The sequence below is a fragment of the Myotis nattereri genome (assembly GCF_964212035.1).
Source record: "Myotis nattereri genome assembly, chromosome: 3".
In the NCBI taxonomy this organism is placed as follows: Eukaryota; Metazoa; Chordata; class Mammalia; order Chiroptera; family Vespertilionidae; genus Myotis; species Myotis nattereri.
The window spans coordinates 4,809,917-4,829,409 of record NC_138077.1 but is presented as its reverse complement, the minus strand read 5'-3'; the positions used below and the strand labels follow the sequence as shown (position 1 = coordinate 4,829,409).

At 52.8% G+C, this 19,493-nt stretch overlaps 1 protein-coding gene across 5 annotated transcripts in view; it reads left to right on the top strand.

The window, feature by feature from the left end:
* ERG (ETS transcription factor ERG) overlaps positions 1–12,981 on the top strand; it is a 160,761-nt gene extending 147,780 nt beyond the window's left edge. For 3 of the 5 annotated variants that reach the window (XM_081086454.1, XM_081086455.1, XM_081086456.1), the window contains 4 exons: positions 2,790–2,858; positions 3,488–3,544; positions 4,238–4,285; positions 11,053–12,979. In XM_081086454.1, coding sequence (XP_080942580.1) covers positions 2,790–2,858; positions 3,488–3,544; positions 4,238–4,285; positions 11,053–11,573 — 695 coding nt within the window. In that variant the 3' untranslated portion in view covers positions 11,574–12,979. Of the gene's footprint in view, positions 1–2,789; positions 2,859–3,487; positions 3,545–4,237; positions 4,286–11,052 lie in introns of all 5 variants that reach the window. The other 2 variants (XM_081086452.1, XM_081086453.1) reach the window with 1 other exon arrangement.
* Positions 12,982–19,493: the final 6,512 nt, after the last annotated feature.

Here is a 19,493-nt window from a genome sequence, read left to right as displayed (position 1 = left end):
AAGTCGCCCATGTGCAGGGAGCCGTCATTCTTCAGTAAACTCCACTGCCTCTGCCCCGAGGGCGAAGGTGCTGCTGGGGTCACCACTGGCCCGGGCTCACAGCTGGCTGTGCCTCATCTCAGGGAGGCCGACCCAGCGTTTCCCCTGTCACACCCCCTGGCGGGGGGGAGGAGCTGAGCACCCTCAGCTGTGATCGGCAGCTGATAAGGCTGCATCGGGCCAGAATGTCATGAAGGCAAACAAAGCCGGCTTATCTTCCGTGGTGACATGTTTGCGAACATGCCAGTCACTGTTCACGTGGACATCGCAGGTTCTTGGCTAAAGACCAGACTTGGTGTCATTTAGGTCCTGACTTACTTTCAAGGGAGAATGGACATGGTGACACACCCTAAGGAGGATTTTATCGGGGGAAATAGAGTCTCAAAAATATTTCTCTATTAGTAGTTTGGTGTTTAGTTTTTTCCAGCCGCCATACTTTTTTCTTTACGTTTAAAATAGCAGCAAACTAACCTACTGACACTTGCTATTAACTCTGTTAGTGTTCATCTATCTCAGATACAACCGTTCGATCTAGAACTCTTTGCACACACTTCCTTCTCTGTGTGGCCGCTCTCAGGCAGTGCCTCTGAAATGAGTGTCTGTGGGGCACAGCGTTCTGAACCAGAGCCGTGGAAAGGCCTGGAACAGGCTTCCTCCATGTCAGTGTGCACCGTTCCCGGGGTCCTGGTAAATGCAGGCTCCGAAACAGTCTATCTGGAGAGAGATTCTGAACTTCTCACCAGCTCCCAGATGCTGCCCGTATTGCTGGCATGCGGACTGCACTTGGAGAAATGAGGGTCTAGAATGTATTTCCACAGGGAGTTCCCCCCAAAATGTGTCCGCACTATAACAACCGATAGCTCCATGTTGAAAGTGAAGTGTATTTTAAAAACACTGCCTTTATAAGTATTCAAAGTGGGTGTATATACTTTTGGGGACACACTATATATTATCTTGCTTCAGCATTTGGTACACAGAAGGCCCTGGGGCCACCAGCCCCCAGCCCCGTGCTCTCCATCCCAGGACCCAAGTAGGACCAACGTGTGATCCCTCCTCCTGAATTGGGCTGGATGCTGCTAGGATGGCCTGGCCGGTAGATTCGTCTTTTGTTCTGAAACAGTTCTCACGTGGAAACTCTGGCTAACTAACCACTTTTCAGACAAAATGCAACTGGATGAGAATTCCTATGCACAATGCTCCCAGAAACTTAAGTTGGAATTTCGTTCATTGTAAATGGATAGCGGCTGCCGGTTTAATCCCCGCGGGTAACCAACCCCTGACACCAGAGAAGTGAGACCAAGGAGCCGGGTAGGAAAGGCTGGTGGTCGGTCCAACGATGCGACAATGCCAGCCGGCAGGGTGTGGCGAGCCGTGGCCGCGTTTAAACAGAAAAGTCGTCCAGCCCAACCGAAGCCGCGAGGGTAGGGTTTCAGCGACCACCCCGCCGGGAAGGCCGGCAGCCAAGCAGACCGAGTAAATTACGGCCACTCTGTGCTGACGTTCAGGTTACCTGTCACGGCCCTTCTCTCTGGGATTGAAAAGAGGGAGAGACACGTCTTCCGCAACGCAGTCCAGCTTCTGGGAGACGGACCCACCAGATTGCCAGCGTTAAGTAAAATGAGCTGCTGAAAGCGAGGCTCAGAGCAAGCGGCACTGCGCTGCCCTCCGAGGGCGACGCTGCAGCCGTCTCCAGGTGCCTGGCAGCGAAGTCGCCCCAAAACATCTGTCTGTGGCTTCTCGGTTGGCCCGGAATGACCCGTGGCACTGACCTGAGACCCTTCAGTCCAAGAAGATGTAGTTAGTTTTTTTTGAAATGGTTCTGTACTAAGATGGAGGTAGAAGCAGCGTGATATGTGCACCGTGTCCCTGGAATATGTTTTCGAAAGAAAATGACTTAGAGTCTTCTTAACCATTGCTAGAACTTGCACTGAGGATGCAGAAGTGGGTATTAAATTTGCATATGCAACGTGCATAGAGACTGATGGGGCGAGTGATCACACGTGGTCCATGCAAAGGAATGATGGGCCTCTCTGAGGCCCTGACGGTCACTGCTGGCACGCGGTGGGACACTGCCCCCTCAGCCTTGCAGTTTATGTCATGCAACTTTCTTTAGAGAAATTCTAAATTCATTTCGAGAAGGAGAAAGAGGTGACACCTGCATAGGAAAAGGAGGAGACAGTGAAGAGTGATTCAACATAAAAGGCTGAGATTGTAAAGAGAAAGTGAGGGGTGGCCGAGAGAGGCAGCCGGAGAATAAGGATAAGGAGGGAGAGCTCATTTCCACGGAAAAAAACAGAGAAGGAACGCGAGCATCATTTGGGGGTTGAGGTGCAGACCTCAGGCAAGAACTGGTTGATTGGTCAGAGTTGTGGGCTCTGTTCTGGATGGTCCTGGAGATAAAGAAAGGGCTGGATACAGGTCAGTCCCATTGGGTGCAGGACGCCTTCGACGGGAAGAAACGTTCAGTGTGGCCTGCCCTGTGGTTGGAGGTCACCCTAGGAGAGTCCGCAGGCTCTGGGGGAATCTGTCAGTGGGGGTGGCAGATTAACGGGTAGAAATGTCAGATCAGTAAAATACACAGAATTATCATTTGTAAATAAACCTGAATCTGATGGAATCCAGGTTGAAAATTTCTTTGGATGACTGGCTTTTCTTGCACAATATTTATTCAAATAAACACAAAACACATATAAGATATCTGTTATAAAAGTAAATTATTGTTCTTTTAGTCAATTTCTTCATCTTTACAGATTTACCTTATGAGCCACCCAGGAGATCAGCCTGGACCGGTCATGGCCACCCCGCCCCCCAGTCGAAAGGTGAGGTGTTGGCTCCGACTGCCTTGAATCCACGTGGCACAGGGTCCCTCTTGATGGAGTAACCATCATTTCTGTAGCTAATCTATGGTTTTCCCACATGGAAAGTGTTCCTCCCCTTGGCCAGACAGGCGCAGCTAGTCTTTAGGTTATACCCACTTCCCCACAAAGAGAACTGACTGCTGTCATGGACTTCGGTGCACACTCACGCGTGTCTCCTGGGGTGGCTGAGTGCAGATCAGACACGGAGTGATTTCCTGATCTCGGCCCTGTTTAAAATCTCCCTTGCTTTATTTCATTTTCCTGATCATTTCCCTTTTACTTATTTTAGATTGCGATTCATTTAAATCTGTTTTGTAAGCCATCGCAAATTCTTTTCTTTTGGGAAAAGGGGGCATAAATACATTTTTTTGAAATAATATAACGTGCTCTCTTTTTTTTCTTTTTGCTGCAATGTGCACATTTGGTTTCATGAGAAAAGAAATTTTTCCTCCCTGTAAGATGTTTCTTTTTATAAAAGGGAGACTGTTACATCACTAAGGTAGCTGGTGGAACGATGATACCACAGCATCAAAGACGAGTGGCCACATATAACTTACAGCTCATTGTCTCTCTTGTCTTCTCACGTTCAGCTGCTCAGCCATCTCCTTCCGCAGTGCCCAAAACCGAAGACCAACGGCCTCAGCTAGGTATGTGTCTGGGAGCCTCGGTGGCCATGAGCGAAGCAGCAGGTTGGGTGGCATATTTCCAAAATGTGTCCTTTGCTAACGAGACTCATGTTGCTGTGTCTTCTTCACAACTGCTTCATCTATCAGTCGGGGACGGAACGATCCGTCTACTCAGCCGGGATGACTGGGGAGCTGGTTAAAACGTCTCCACAGTCTGCACAGGGAATGTGGAAGGAAACATTCCGCTTGCACACAGGGTGTCTCTGTGTGGCTCATGAGTTCTTTTAGTTTCACCTTACTGTCCAGGCATACCACACCGGTGCCCTCGGGTGCAGCAGTGCCCACACGGTGCCCACACAGCACAGTGGGGAGTGGATGTTATCAGTGATGCTGTCAGCACGGCCCACATGGAGCCGGCCGGCTGGGGACTTAAGTCGTGTGCCCTATTTGTTTCCTGGGGTGGAGAGAGCGCGGGGCTGGGTGAACCCCGGGCCAACTCTGAGCTCAGCCAAACGAGGAGGCCCTGAGCAAGACACTTTACTCAGCTCTCCTGGGAGGTTTTATCTAACACGGGTGGCGCCAGGTGACATTGGTGTGGGGGACACGTTCAGCTCTGAAATCGGGGAGCACAAGACAGTCAGGAGAACGCCCACAGTGACATCACCGAGTCACAGCTGTGTCTTCGGGGTCTGACACCTTTTCTTTTCTCTGTAGATCCTTATCAGATCCTTGGACCGACGAGTAGCCGCCTTGCAAACCCAGGTGAGATACGGCCGGTGTGGTTGCTAACCTTTACGGCAGTGGTGGTTGTGAAAAGATACCCTGGCAAGGGTGACCAGTTCCTTCCACGGAACCAGTTTCAGGGTGAGGTCTCGCTGGATTAGTCGCCCAAGCGGAAAAATACGGGCTGGGATATAAATGAAGGTTTTAGCTTCCGCAAAGAGCCTCATGACCTCATCCACGCTGCCCGAATTTCCTAGGTCCACTAGAAGAAGGACACGGAGGCGGGCAGAGGCTTAGAAAACAAATGTTTTCTGTGTCAGTTTTGAAGGACGACGTCCAAGGTCAAGGTGTCTGCAGGGCTGGTTATCTTCTGAGGGTCATGAAGGAGGGACCTGGTGCAGACTCTCTCCTTGGCTTGTAGGTGGCCACCTTCTGCCTGTGTCCCTTCCCCTGTCTTCCCTCTACATGGGTCTCTGTTCCCAGTGTTGTCACCCTTTCATACCAGCACTGGTCATATCGGATTAGGGTCACCCTGATAACCTCACTTTAATGTGATCACCTCCGTAAAGACCCCGTGTCCAGTAAGGTCACTTTCTGAGGTTCTGGGGGGCTAGGACTTCAGCATGTGAATTTGGGTGGGGGTGGCACAATTCAACCTATTACACAAGCAGTTAAATCACATTTCAAAAAGGAGAATGCTTCTTACAACCCTACGATTTCAAATCCAGAGTTATCTTCAGAATGGTCTGTTTCTCCACTTTGATGCCAGGAGAAAGGGCGGGTTCTTCCCTGGCCCACTTGTAGCCCGGGCCTTGCGAGGGTGGTCACCTGTGGCCACCTGCCAGTGCCAACCCCGCTGTTTTATTGGTGATGCTCCGATCCGAGCCAGACGGGCTGCAGAAACCCACCACGCAGGCTGCGTATTCTCAGCAGCAAGTCAGACGCGAGGATGGCACGGGCGTCTTGCCGGCACACGCTGGAAAGTGTGTTTCCTAAATGTCGAGGCCAAGATCGGGCTGGAAATGGAAAAATTCAGATTCACACGTCCCCTCGAGGGAGGCTACGCTTTGGGGACATGAGATATGATGATGGAGAGTCCGCCATCCTGACATGTGCTATTGTAGCTCATGTCAACGAATTCAGCAAATGTTCTTGAAGCGTCTGACGGGGTGGAAGGGCCTGCTTTGTTTCCTGCCCTCCCCCGGGTCTGGACCAGGTGCTCAGTGATTTGAAGTGTTGAAGAAGTCAGTGCCGGAGCCATAAGATCTCGTCCTGACCCTCAGGGAGCGCACATGCGGTGGAGAGGGGGCGTAGGGAATGGCCACACTGTGCAATGAGGGCGGCCGCAGGCGCTTCCCGCATACCGAGCCCCGCCTGGTGGCCGCGTCTCCGGGGCCTCGGTCCCTCCCCGTGCCCGTGGTCAGCTTTCCGTCTGCAGGGGCCTCCACAGCCTTCGAACTGAAGCGATGACTGTGAGTGAGGTGCTTAGGGAGGCGGGCCTGGAGCGGTGCTCAGGGGAGACTCGAGAGAGGAAAAGACAGAAGCCAGATGCTGGCAGCGTTAATTCAGTGACCGGAGGCCACGTTCTGACTGCTCCCCCACATGATGCCTGCGCGGTGCGCACGCCTGGGGTCCTGGCAGCCGGAGGTCATTATCTCCATCCAATGGAAGGGGACTCGGAGGACCAGAGAAAGTGGGTAGCTTTTCCCGGGTCACGCAGCCAATCAGAGGGGAGGCTAGATTTGAACCCGGACTCTGTCTGCAATGTCTTTCATTGCCTTCCCCTAAACTCCCTGAGCAAGCCTGGGGAGGGGCGGGGCGGCGAGGTCTGGGAGAATGGGGAGCGAGAGGAGAGAAAGGAAGGCTCGCCATGCGGTTAGCAGCTGTTCAGGCGCACGGGTGGGTCTGAGGTCAGGGATGGAGGGAGCAAAGTGCCAGGGGTGCCACACAAGACCAGACTGGCCTTCCCACGCACACACGCGGGCCAGTGAAATACAGGCCCATGCCCATGTCACAGCGCAAAGGTGTGGCCTAGGGGAGAGGGGGGCTCAGAGAGTGGCCGGCCCATGAGCAGAGCCTCAGCTCTCACAGAGGCACGTGGTGCCCAGCAGCTGGGATGCCCACTGCAGGTAGAGGGCCTGGCGGAGGCGGGAGGCCTGGGAAGATGTCTTGGTACCTAAGCCAGGGACACTCGCGTCTCATGAAGGACCGCCCTGTACCCCTTTCTCGGCGGGCTTGGGGAGGCGGCGACACCCTACTTCTGACCTGCACATGAAGATTGTGTTCCTTAGCTTGTCATGACTTAGGCCTTCTCTCCACCCGGCCTTGGGCCCCATCAGCTGTATTCACGTGGCCTTTCCCCGGGACCAGCGTGTCTTTCATCTTTCTATGAATGCTCCTTCCTGTCGGGGTCTATTATTCCACGCTCTGAAAAATAAATCCCTCATCTCTCCCAGTGCTGGCTCTTTCCACGGTGTGCATTCTTTTCAGTGGGAAGATGACATCATGGAGCGTGAATGCACGGGCGCTGTCAGCATCGGGCCATCTCTGCCCCCAGCATTCGCTGCTGTGCACTTGGCCCGCATTTCTCCTGCTGGGAAAGGGTGTCCCCGGGCTGCCCTGTGGACCAGGCAGCTCCTCTGTGTCCGTCAGGCGGGCTGCGCATTTCACGTGGCTCATTGAATGGACCGAGGCCACCTTTCCAAGAAAGAGGCCTGTGGAGGTACGTCGGGTGGCTGCCTGGGGACACCTGGGGAGCCTTCCCTGGCAGCCGGGACAGTGCACGTGGCTCAGGGAAACCCGGCACCGTTTTAGGATGTGCTGGTCATTGTTAAGGGGTTCTGGCATGGCCAGTCTCCCACTGGGAACGTCCCAAGCTCCCGGCCCAGGGAGGGGACCCCTGGGAGGGGCTGGAGGGGACGTGCAGGCGTGGGCCTGAGAGCAGGTTTGTGCGGTGATTCGGGGCTGCAGCCTGCGGCAGGGTTCCGACCCTCGCTGACCTTTTGCAAATTAGTCACCTACGTCTCTGGCACCCGGGAAGCATCCAGTGGCTTCCTCCAGCTCCAGGCCAGGGACGTACCTTCCTTTCCACTTGGATTTCCAGCCCAAACCAATCAGAATCGGAGCGTCACCTACTGCGTTCATCCTCAGAGCGACCTTGAAGGTTGTGCTCTTGCCATCAGCCCGTTTTGCAGGTGAGAACATCGAGGCACAGAGCTGGGGGAGCTGCCCCAGGTCCCATCCGTGGTGGAGCCTGAAGCCAGCCAGCAGTGCTGTCACCACAGTGGCCCTGACAGCCGCTGGACACCCTGGCCCTCCAGCAAGTCCCTTCTGAGCCGCACTCAGCCCGGGACACGTGTCCTGGGGCCACGCCTGCTGCCTTGATTTCCACACGGTGGGGGCTGTGCACACGGTGTTCTGTGACACCCCAGCCGTGGGAGAAAGTGGCCCCAGATGACTGCCACCGTGGAGCCTCCTGGGCTCTCCGTTGGCTGCCCCCACAGTGTCCTGCTCAGGGACAGCCCTGCTGGTCCCACAACTGCTGACCCCCCCCCCCCGCCCCCGCCCCGGCCTGCTCTGCTCTGTGGTTTATAAACCGTTCAGATGTTCTGCCCTTTTAGGCTCAGTCTGGACCTCTTTGCTGCCCTGTTTCTCTTCTTTCCTCTGGAAAATGAAAGCATTGCCTTTGGGCCTCTTCCGAGCCCTGTGCTGCTCACCCCGCCGGGCTCTCCTGGAGGCGGGCAGCCCCCATGGCGCCCCACCGCGCAGGTCTAGCCTGGGCAAGCTGAGTACTCCTTCCTAGTGCTGAGGATGTTCTCGGGACCGTTGTTACTCACGAGGCGCAGGTGGTGATGCCTGTAGGAGGCTTGGGTCTTATAAGAGCTTCTCCTTTTACTTGTGTGTGTGGCCAGCGGGCGCCCCAAGTCACTCTAAGCTTCCCAAGCCTTAGGTATCTTGCCTTGGGACCCGTACCCACTAGTCTAAAATGCACCCATGTGGCACCATCAGCCTTATCGCTTTGACAGTAAGAGAACTGACTAGGTTGCTGCTGAAATTCTGTGGCCGCGAGCAATCCCTTTACCTTCCCAGCGACTGCGATTTCTTGGCTCCCATGTGCACCCCTGACCTTCTCGCCCGGTGAGGCTGTGAGCTCGTGCCACGAGGCGATGGGCGTCAGGTGCAGCCGTGAGTGAGCTGGACGTAGTGTCCGTTTCCTACGCGTGCCCTGAGCTTGCATTTCCGTGGGGTTCTCAGGTTTGGGAGCCGATGGGTTTTGTTTACAGATCTCATTCCCACAGACCCTGGGGATGCTCAGAGGCCGGAGCCCGGGTCCTAAGGGCTCATTTAGGGCAAATAGTGAGGAATGCTCATCCGTTTCTTAAGCTTGAGTTTCCAGCCAGGGTTTCAGTCCGGGGCAGCTAGTGCTTCTGAAGCAGGGGAGACGGGGCCTGGCTGTCCGCCGGTCCCGTGGTCCACGTTTGTACAGGAAGCGGCCGAGGGACAGGTTCCTGGGGGGCAGTGCCCAGGTTTGGGCAGATCCCGAATATTCTTTCAGCTGCGTAGGAAGGTCTGCATGTTTCTACAAATCTGTGGAATTGCTCTCTTCGCTGAGGAGGCTGCCTGAATATTTATTTTCAGATGATTCCCTGTTTATGCTAAAGCATATGTCAGATTGCTAAATCAAAAATCCGTGTTCTTCTCTATCCCCAGGTCCCATATGGGTTTTTTCTTTCCAAGTATTAATCCTTTGGTTACAATATATACACTAAAACCATATGGTTCTCCCGCTCCGTCCTTTGTGTGTGTGTTTAAAATGCATATTAATGAAACGTTGGGGGCAAGAAGACTTGATTGAGAACAGTTTGTGGTCCCGAGAAGGCAAAGGCTCCCAGTGTGACGCCCTACAAGCTGCTAATACCTTTCAAATGTGCGGCTGGACCGAACGCGATCGCCTTCGGGATGTAGTCGGGAAAGACTGATCTTTCTCACGGAGCCGGCGGGTGGATGGATCACAGACACAGCCCCTCCGCGTGGCCAGTGTGGGAACGAGGAGGTGCGAGCTGGACAGCTTACACAGGGAGCTGGTGAGAGGACTGGGTGGAAAACAAATTCATAATTGAGGTCTACGTGACATCGGTTCCCTGAATGGTTGCCAGTTAAAGTGACTTTGACCATCCGATCACGTCCCTGGGTTGTCGCTGAGAGTATAATGAAAGGTAGTCTTTGTGGCCATGAGCCCGAGGCCGCTGTAGCTGGGAGTCCAGGAGAAAGGACCTGCTTCTGACGCATTTTCAAAGCATCTTTAATCTGCTGGACAGCCCTGGGTCTCTCCTGGGATTCAGTATGACTGTCAGTATTGAATGCTTCTCCCCTTTAGCGAGCCGTGAGTCAGCGTAAGCCTTACGCTGGTGGTTCTCAACCTTCCTGATGCCGCGACCCTTTAATACAGTTCCTCACGTTGTGGTGACCCCCAATCATAAAATTATTTTCGTTGCTACTTTATAACTCTAATTTTGCTACTGTTATGAATCGTAATGTAAATATCTGATATGCAGGATGTATTTTCAGGGGTCGCGACCCACAGGTTGAGAACTGCTGGAAGGTATTGTAACATCCTGGTGAGGTGCCTGATTTGTCTCTGAATTTAAGAAAACATAAAAGCTGCATCTCTGAAAGCTGATTCCCATGGGGTCAGGAGAATCCTGACGGTGCACCCCATTCTAGCAAGGACCCCTCAGCCTCGTTGGAGCCTGCCTCCCTCCCCCCAGGGACCTGCAGCCACTCACTGTAGCACTTCTCCTTCCTTGGAAACTTGTGTGAGCGCAGTTGGCACGGCAGCGCGGGGCGCACACGTGGCTTTCCGTTACGATGCGTTTGCCTAAACACTGGAAAGGGGCGATCTGGTTTGTAAGGGGGCCAGCGCTTCTCTAAACTTCCTCATTTTGAGTGGGCGAGTTCTGTTCTAGGAAAAGTTTTGACAGAATGGCTTTCCGAGTGCCAGCGAAATGTTATGTTAGAAATAACGGTGTTTACTTCCATTCTCTTATTTTTTTTCCATAAACATTTTAGGAGTTCATTTCCTAAATCTGACTTTTATTATTTCATTTGACCTCGCCAATATAAATGGCATTAAGTCATTATTGCCATCCACATAACGGCCCATTCTGCCTCACAACATAGGAAAAATAGGCCCTCCACTCCCTACCCCTGCAAACATCGTGTTGACCTGGATGTTCTTCTGAGAAGTCAGGAGTGGATGGGACCAGCCTGCCATCCACTCGCCCCATAGAAATTCTCTGCTTCTTAGGAAGGACTTGGGTTTGTAACCAGACTGATAGTCACCAAGGGCCATCGTCCTAGGGCAGGTTCCCTGGGCGCAGAGTTTGGGATGAGGATCCTTGTGCGTGTGATTAGCTAAGGGCATGTTTTCGGGAGAGAGGGAGGGGAGAAGCAGGACAGGGCAGGGGAAAGAGGACCCTGGGGCCCTAGTGGACCCCTGCTTCAGTCTGATCTCAGGGAACCTCAGGAGCATGAACAGCTTCCCAGGCTGGGCCCCTCCCTGAGGCAGGAGGGCCTGTCTCCTGTAGCCTTGGTCTGTCCCTCTGGCCGCAGGCTGCTGGGAATGGGCCAGGCGGCTCCTGTCCAGCCACGGGCAGTTGTCAACAGAACAGGGCAGGCCCCAGCATCTGAGGGACAGGTGCTGGCCTGGGAAAGGGCCCTGGGTGCCCGGTAGCACCCCCCTGTCACTGAAGAACGGCCACCTCTCTGTGCACCCCGTCCTCACTGCTGTTTCCTGTCCCCCGTAGGGAGCGGGCAGATCCAGCTCTGGCAGTTCCTCCTGGAGCTCCTCTCCGACAGCTCCAACTCCAACTGCATCACCTGGGAGGGCACCAATGGGGAGTTCAAGATGACGGACCCCGACGAGGTGGCCCGGCGCTGGGGCGAGCGGAAGAGCAAGCCCAACATGAACTACGACAAGCTCAGCCGCGCCCTCCGCTACTACTACGACAAGAACATCATGACCAAGGTGCACGGGAAGCGCTACGCCTACAAGTTCGACTTCCACGGCATCGCCCAGGCCCTCCAGCCCCACCCCCCGGAGTCCTCGCTCTACAAGTACCCCTCGGACCTCCCGTACATGGGCTCCTACCACGCCCACCCGCAGAAGATGAACTTTGTGGCGCCCCACCCCCCGGCCCTCCCCGTGACCTCGTCCAGTTTCTTCGCGGCCCCGAACCCGTACTGGAATTCCCCGACCGGAGGCATCTACCCGAACACGAGGCTGCCAGCCAGCCACATGCCCTCTCACCTGGGCACCTACTACTAGAGCTGAGAGGGGCCTTTCCCAACAGCACACGGTCGTCGCCAGGACATTGCCACACACTCTGTTGGAGACCAGGAATCAAAAAAATAAAATAAAATAAAGTGCCTCAAGAGGAATGAGAAAGCTGGGTGGGGGATGGGGAAGGAAGCCAGGGACGAGACCCAAAGACTCTTAGCGGGAGGGAATGACCAAAGTATGACTACAGAGAGACAGAGGATGCTGACCATGGGACGTACACGGACCTGGGATCTGTGGGCCAACCTTGTAAAAGACATTGTAGGTAGAAGCATGAGGTCATAGGACAAAGTGCCAAAGAAAAAGTGGCCTGAAGATGTGTATACACTTCAGAGTCCAGGATCCTGCTCATGCAAACCAGGATAGAACCAAAGCAATCCAGAAAACACAGTCTGGACCTAACGTACCATTCCTAATGCCATTTGAAGGAAAACTACCTGTATTTAAAAACAGAAACATATCAAAGACAAAGCAGAAAAAGAAAAAAGAGACCGTGCAGCGGACGTGGATACGAAACTCATCGGCGCCTGCTGCTCCGGGTGAAATCAGATTCATTCCATTTGACGGAGGGCTGTCAGCTCTCCCAAGCTGTGAAGACGACCCAGAGTCTCCAACTCCTTTACAGTATTCCAGGGGCCAGGAGCCGGACGCGGGACTGAGCACGTGCGTGGAGAGAGTGTGGATGCAGAGGAGGGCTGGGGGATGTGCGGGCGGGTGCGGAGGGGCCGAGCCGGAGGAGGCAGGGCTGGGCGGGAGCTCAAGCCGTGCAGCTGGACAGGGGACGGTGTTGGGACTGTGGAGAAGGCATCATGGGGACTCGCGGTTGAATGCGGTCAGTGCTGCACCAAAGCCAGTGTGAGAGGGAGGACGTGGTGGAACGGAGCGAGGGGCAGTGGTGGGATTCAGACACGAAAACATGCATCTCTTTTTTTTTGTTTGTTTGTCCAAAGAAAATTGTAACTGGAATTGTCTGATATTTAAAAGAGTCATTCGGGACGGCATGGCTTCGTGGGGGCTCTGTTCCCCGGGGGGGGGGCGCGTCCAGCGAGAGACGCTCTGGGCCGCTGCGCTCCGACATCGCCTGGCTCTGGGCCAGGCAGGCTCCGGTGTCCCTTCGAGTCGCGAACGCTGTGCGTTTGTCAGAAAGAAGTATACAAGTCCATGCGGTCCCCCCCCCCCCCTTTTTATATAATAATTATATAACTTATGCATTTATACACTACGAGTTGATCTCGGCCAGCCAAAGATACATGACAAAAGAGACAATCAGTGGTAGAATGTGGCCTTGAAATCTCACTCTGTATGCTTAATGTTTACAATACGAAGTTACTAGTTCTTAGAGTGCAGAATGTATGTAATAAAACAAGCTTGGCCTAACACGGCGAGTTGGAGTCACCTCGGCGTCTGCATTCGCACTTTTTTGGTGACGGGCGTTGCCTGAGAGCAACCTGTGCGGATTGTTGTGGGTCTTGTGTTACAATCTCATCATCTCCGGGAACTGAGAGCCAAGCAACTAGGGTGTTTGGCGCCCAAACAGCGTGGGCTCTCTGCCCTTCTTGCCCCCCCCCCCCTCTCTCTCGTATTCCTAGTCCCTTCTAGAAGGACCAGAGGTTCCCCCCAGGGACTCCACATTCGTGGCCCGAGTGGAAAGAGGCCGAGGCGCTGAGGTGGTTGCTGAGGCATTCCGGATTAGCATGGGACACACATCACCCTGACTCCATTCTGTGGCCACAAAACATCTGTCGAATGGCGAGCTAGCTATTACTCTCGGTGCCAACTGTATTGCTGTTGGTAAACAGAGCATCAGACAGCTGCGATCCCTCACTTTAAGGAAACAGGACAGCTTCTCAATGGTCCACTCGCCTTTTCTCTCCGAGGATGTTGCCAGGTAGCCTGTGGCCTGGATCTCCCCGCCACAGCATTGTCTGGGTGCCACGGGGTGGGCGTCACCGGCCCCGGGCCTGGCGTATTACCAGACACGGTGTGTTTCTCGGACCTCAAGTCCGTTTCCTTTGACATCTTTTCTCTCCTCCGTGTCACCAATGCTGCCGCCCTGGGCCAAGGGGAGGGCAGTTTGAGAGGCGGGACACGAAACAACATGAGAGGAAGCCGGCCTGACCGACTTCTCGGCCTGAGCGGGCCATTGCACAGCTGGTTTGGGGCTTTCTTTGCGCCTTGGAGGAGATTAGGTGAAGTTGCCAGGCCTCGGTGCTGTGGGAATTTGGCAGTGGTCTTCAAAGTCCATGGGGTCCGATTCCACCACCTTACTCGGATTAAAAGAAGTCCCACCATCAATCATTTCCCAGCAGCCTGGGGAAAGCCCCCCAAGTGCTTCTATCTCTCAGGGGGGAAAGTAAAAGCAGGAAAGCTGGCAGCCAGGGGGCCCACGCTGCTCTGATGGACAAGATCAGTCATTTTTTCTGGGGTGCAAAGGCAGGCACACCTACATTCTACTCAGAAATGCAGACGTGCTTGGATAACCACTCAGGTCCACTCCTTCCATGTTGTATAATGAGCCAAATAATAGAAACAAGACGCGCTGATCACACTCAACCTCTCAGCTGTTTTCAGTTAGGTCCCCCTCCACGCCCCCGCTCCCCCAGATTATTAGCAAGCTTTCTGACATGCATGGTGATTTTGGAGAAGATGATAATGCTGAGTCCTCCCAAATAAATCATTCTTAAATGATGTCATAAAAGAACGTTGACCCTCTGCCCTCATCATAATCTGGTTTCAAAGCTCTCTCCAACGCGTGCTCCCAGCCCCATGGACCCCCGCGCGCCGTCTCGCTTCTGCTGGCAGGAGATAGGTCCTCTCTCCTCGTCCCAGTCTCCGGGGCACTTCCGGGAACCTGCTTACCCCCCAGGCTCAGCCAGAACTTCATTCTGTCTCCAGGCTGATGCTCTGGCTGCATCTCCGAGGGGTTCAAGGTGAGGTCACCGGTGGGGACTGGTGCACTTAGAGAACTTACTGTTGCCCCAAAGCACCTCTCCGCACTGACATCTGGTTACAGGGGCCCAGAGGGGTGCCTGGGGTGACAGGTGCAAGACAGACATCTGACCCTCGGAGCTGCAAAGAGGGGAAACACAGATGTCCGTGGGACCCAAGAAGATTTTTAACTGTAGATCTTTTGTGGAAACAGAACAATGTCGTTCTTTAGAAACCTGACTTAACTAGTCTCTCATCAGTCGCTTGGTTCTCAGATGACTAATTAGAGAATAAAAAGCACTTTGGATATACCAGGTTCTATTCCTTCTCTTTATTTTAACCTTGTTTTAATTAATAAAAATACATTTTTATTGATTTCAGAGAGGAAGGGAGAGGGAGAGATAGAAACATCAATGATGAGAGACAATCATTGATCGGCTGCCTCCTCATGCCCCCCACTGAGGGTCGAGCCTGCAACCGGGGCATGTGCCCTTGACCGGAATTGAACCTGGGACCCTTCAGTCCGCAGGTCAATGCTTTATCTATTGAGTCAAACCCGCTAGGGCTTAGCCTTGTTTTAAAAAATCTTGTTAACATGTTTTCATGTCAAATGAGGAAAAGGTTGGATACAGAAATCCAGTCCTGGAGATCATGAGGACCTCTTGACTTATCAGGACAGTGGCTCTCAAAGCGTGGCCCCCGGGGCCAGTGGCACCAGCCTCCCCTGGGGCATGTGTGTTCTCAGACCCTGCCCCAGACCTCCTGAAACTCAGCCCTCAGTTCCAACCCAGCCACTGGCTCTCACAAGCCTGCCGGGTGATCCTGATGCCTGATGAAGTTGGAGAGCCGCTGCAATGGAAGAAAAGATGATCTGTGTCCAGGTATGGAACGTTCAGTATGAAATCTCAATCCCTTGAAGTTATCTCTGTGCCCACATGGCAATTGACCATGAGGTTAAGCGAATTACTCTGAAGTGCCATCCTGGGTTTTGCTTCCTCTGAGCAACTCTCCTCCTGACTGTTAACTGGTCCTGTGTGTATTAGTTACCTACTGCCGAGTAACAAATGAACCCACTCTCCTCAGCATGAAACAACATACATCTGTTACCTCACGGTTTCTGTGGGTCAGGAGTCCAGACACAGCACAACTGGGTCCTCTGCCCAGGGTCTCACAGGCTGAAATGCAGGAGTCAGCCAGGACTGTGATCTCATCTGAAGCTGAGATCCTTTTCTAAGCTCACTGGTTGCTGGCAGAAGTCAGTTCCTTGCAGTTGTAGGACTGACATCCCATTTCCTTACTGGCTGCCAGCCAGGGGCCACTCTCAACTCTTACAGGCCACCTAGGGTCCTTGCCACGGGGCCTTCTCCATAGCAAGGCCGTTGCTCCTTCAAGGCCAGCAAGAGACTCTCACTTTGCATCTGACTTCTTTTCAGGGTTCTCCTGATAAAGCCAGGTCCACCCAGCATAATCTTTTTTTTTTTAATTAACTCATAGGGCCTTAATTACATATAAAACATTACTTTTACCATAGAATGTACCCTAATCATGGGAATCAGACTCCCTCACAGTCACAGGTGCTGCTCACATTCCAGAGGACTGGGCAGGGCATGTGCACCAGGGAACGGAAATCTTGGGGGCCATGTCTGAGTCTGCTGACACACCATGGGTAAGTATATCTTCTAGCATTTTCTAAGCTCCGTGTACCTGAGGCCCTGTGCTCATGGCTTCCTCTCACTGGCAATGTGGACCTCTGAGCAAATCAGATGGTCTGTCTCCAAAAGGTAAGGGGTAATGCCAGCTTCTCAACAGTATTTAATTTTCTTTTGATTTTGTTAAAAAGGGAGTCCAAGTTAGTTCTATAAGAGACAGAGCTATGCAGACTCTTCTAACCTATAATTTTTATTTCAAATAACTGTATAAAGCAAAATAGCTTCAATTATTTTTCTCATAAACATTTTTCACAAAATATTATTCTGGCGAAGCAAGACATAATATCACTTGATTGTGATTTGTGCCAGGACATGTTTAACTATACAGGAAGCATGTCAAATGTAAGAACTTTATTAAAAAAGTAAGAGTTAGTTTTTTTATGTTTCATGGACACATAATATGCTCCCTAAAGAACATGAGACAAAAATAGTAGTCAGAATTTTGTTTTGAGAGGCCTTCATAAAACAGTTGTGAGATTTTACAAGGTCATGACTGGCTGATTGGACATGGCCAGAGTACAGACTAACGATCAACACCCATCTGGAAGGGAAGTCCAGTGCAAGCCCAGTGGAGAGATGAAGGGAGTGAGGGGACCCAACCTAGGCCCTGGAGGAATAGCTGAAAGACTGTCTGGTGTTCCCACTGGAAGCAAGATTACATGTATGGTCCATCAACCCAGGGCCCAGCATGGTGCACAGCAATATGAAGCTACCAGGAAATGTCTTCACCTGTGTGCGTGAATGAACATCCAGAGAGGTGACAGTAGGGATGCCCAATGGCCAAACTCAAGAAAGAACTTTAAATTAGAGAAACACCGTATGGAACAGTCAACCTTTGCCCAGGAGTTCCTGCATGAGGGTGTGCTCATATGGACCATGTGACCACGCACCAGATATTTAGCAGCAATGATAGGTGGACTGCTTGACTAGGTCTTTTTTCGGTTCTATGCAAAATGATGAAATGTCATGTCTACATACATGGAAAGTTGGGGAGAGGGGTCTGAAATGATGGCTTGGAAGGTCACTCTTGATTGAAATCACTTAGTCTTCATGGCGGGAGCACATTTGGGAGTTAAACACTATATAAGCACTAGAACCCCTCAAATTTGCTTGTCCTGTGACTCTGTCTCCAAACTGATCTGAGCCCACTCTGCTCAGAGGTTAAAATGCATCCTAGCTGTTCCACTCCACGGGCCCAGGTGAAGGGTGAGAGGCACCGGCTGATGGGGCCGCTGAACTTCCACCCGCACTTTCTTCTAGGAGGAAGACCCCTCCAGCACACTGTCGCACTCTTCCATAAAAGCACACGCCTTGCGGTTGTTGGTCACAGTCTGCTCAGCATTAGTCATGGCTCAGCTGCCCCAGGGAGCCTCAACCCATCTCCAGACTAACCACTTCCACCTCCCAGCGGGCATCAGGCGGGCAGCCAAGGAGCTGGCTTTCCACTTATGAAGCTAAGGAAGAGATGGGGTGGGAGGTTAAATATATAAGAAATAATTTGGGCTAGAAGGTATGCAGCAGTTGGATAAAGTCTTTGATTAGAAGGCCAGGCTACTCCAAGAAGCCGGAAGAAGAGGTGCAGGACAGGGAGTGACCACCTGCTTCAGAGAGGATGGCCACCAGGCCGAGAGCCAGAAGAACCAGTTTCCTGCAGGGTAAGTCCCGCCTCTTCCTGTGGAGAGGGGTGGAAGGGGTGGGGAGAGAGTGAGGTCACTGCTAGAAAGGCCCTACCCCTGGAAACATGCTCCATCTTCACAATAACACCTGCCTCACATCGGTCGGGTCGACACTGCTCCTTAGAAGAAATCACTGCTCTCACGGTGTTTCCCGAACCTGAGATTCTGTGGCTCTCTGTGCCGCCCCGATGGGCATTCCTGTGCCACAGAGCGCTTCAAGGTGGAATGATGCAATGGTCACTGGGTTTTAAACCAGCACTCTCTGGTTCATGCTCACAGTAAAGCTGCCTTGTTTCATTGAAGAAGAAAACAATGGAGTTTCTAGATCGTTCACTTAAAAGAGGCTGAGCGCTTGTTAAAATCGTTTTATCCAAGTTCACGTGGCTCTTAAGCAGCAGGGACAGGGTTTGAGTCAGAGGCTCTCTGACTCCAAAGCTTCTATGCTTACTCCCTGTGTTGTTCTAGTTCTTAGGGGAAGCTGAACTAAGAGTAGGACTCACAGGATGGGCCACCATCACAGGACGGCAAACAAATTATTATTTATGTAATGGCAGGAAGCTGGGCAAGGCAGGAAGAAACTGGCAGGAGGAGAAGACAGGTGGAGGGGAAGTGACGGGAATTCAGGGGTGTGGCTCCTTGATGCCCCTGGAGAGCTGAAGCCAGCCCTGGGGACTGCAGCCTCAATGGAGGACTCCGCTCACACTGAAGCAAGGGTCGTCAGGTTTGGGCCCAGCCAGTGTTGCTCAGTCGTTGAGGTCATGGTTAGATTCCCAGTCAGGGCACACACCTGGGTTGCAGGCTTGATCTCTGGGGGGGGGGGGGGGGGGGTGCAAGAGGCAGCCGATCAATGATTCTTTCTCATCATTGATGGTTTCTATCTCTCTCTCACTCTCATTTTCCCTTCCTCTCTGAAATCAATATAAACACACACACACACACACACACACACACACAAACACGAACCCCGGTGCACAAAAATTCATGCACTTGTGGGGTGCGGGGGGGATCCCTCAGCCTGGCCTGTGCCCTCTCATAGTCTGGGACCCCTCGGGGGATGTTCACCTGCCAGCTTAGGTCTGCTCCTGGGGGAATGTGCCTAAGCTGGCAGTCAGACATCCCTCTGGCAGCCCGGGAGCCCTAAGCCGTCAGTCGGACATCCTTAGCACAACCGAGGAGGCGGGAGAGGCTCCCACCGCCGCTGCGCTTGCAGCCATCAGCCCGGCTTGTGGCTGAGCAGAGCTCCCCCTATGGGAGTGCACTGACCACCAGAGGGCAGCTCCTGTGTTGAGCATCTGCCCCCTGGTGGTCAGTGTGTGTCGTAGCGGCTGGTCGTTCCCAATTGTTCCGCTGTTAGGGTCAATTTGCATATTACCCTTTTATTATATAGGATATGAATTTTCAGGTTTGGGCAGTGAGTGTGCCTTGAAGACAAGAAGGCAATCAGTTCAGGCCCAAGGATGGAGAGGAACCCACAGTGGTGATGCAGTTCAAAGTTCTCACCAACGCTCTGTGAAGTCAATTGATTTTAAAATAAGAAGAATGTGATTTCTTCCACTAGATTTATGTGTCTTTATTAATATACTTATCTCTGTTAT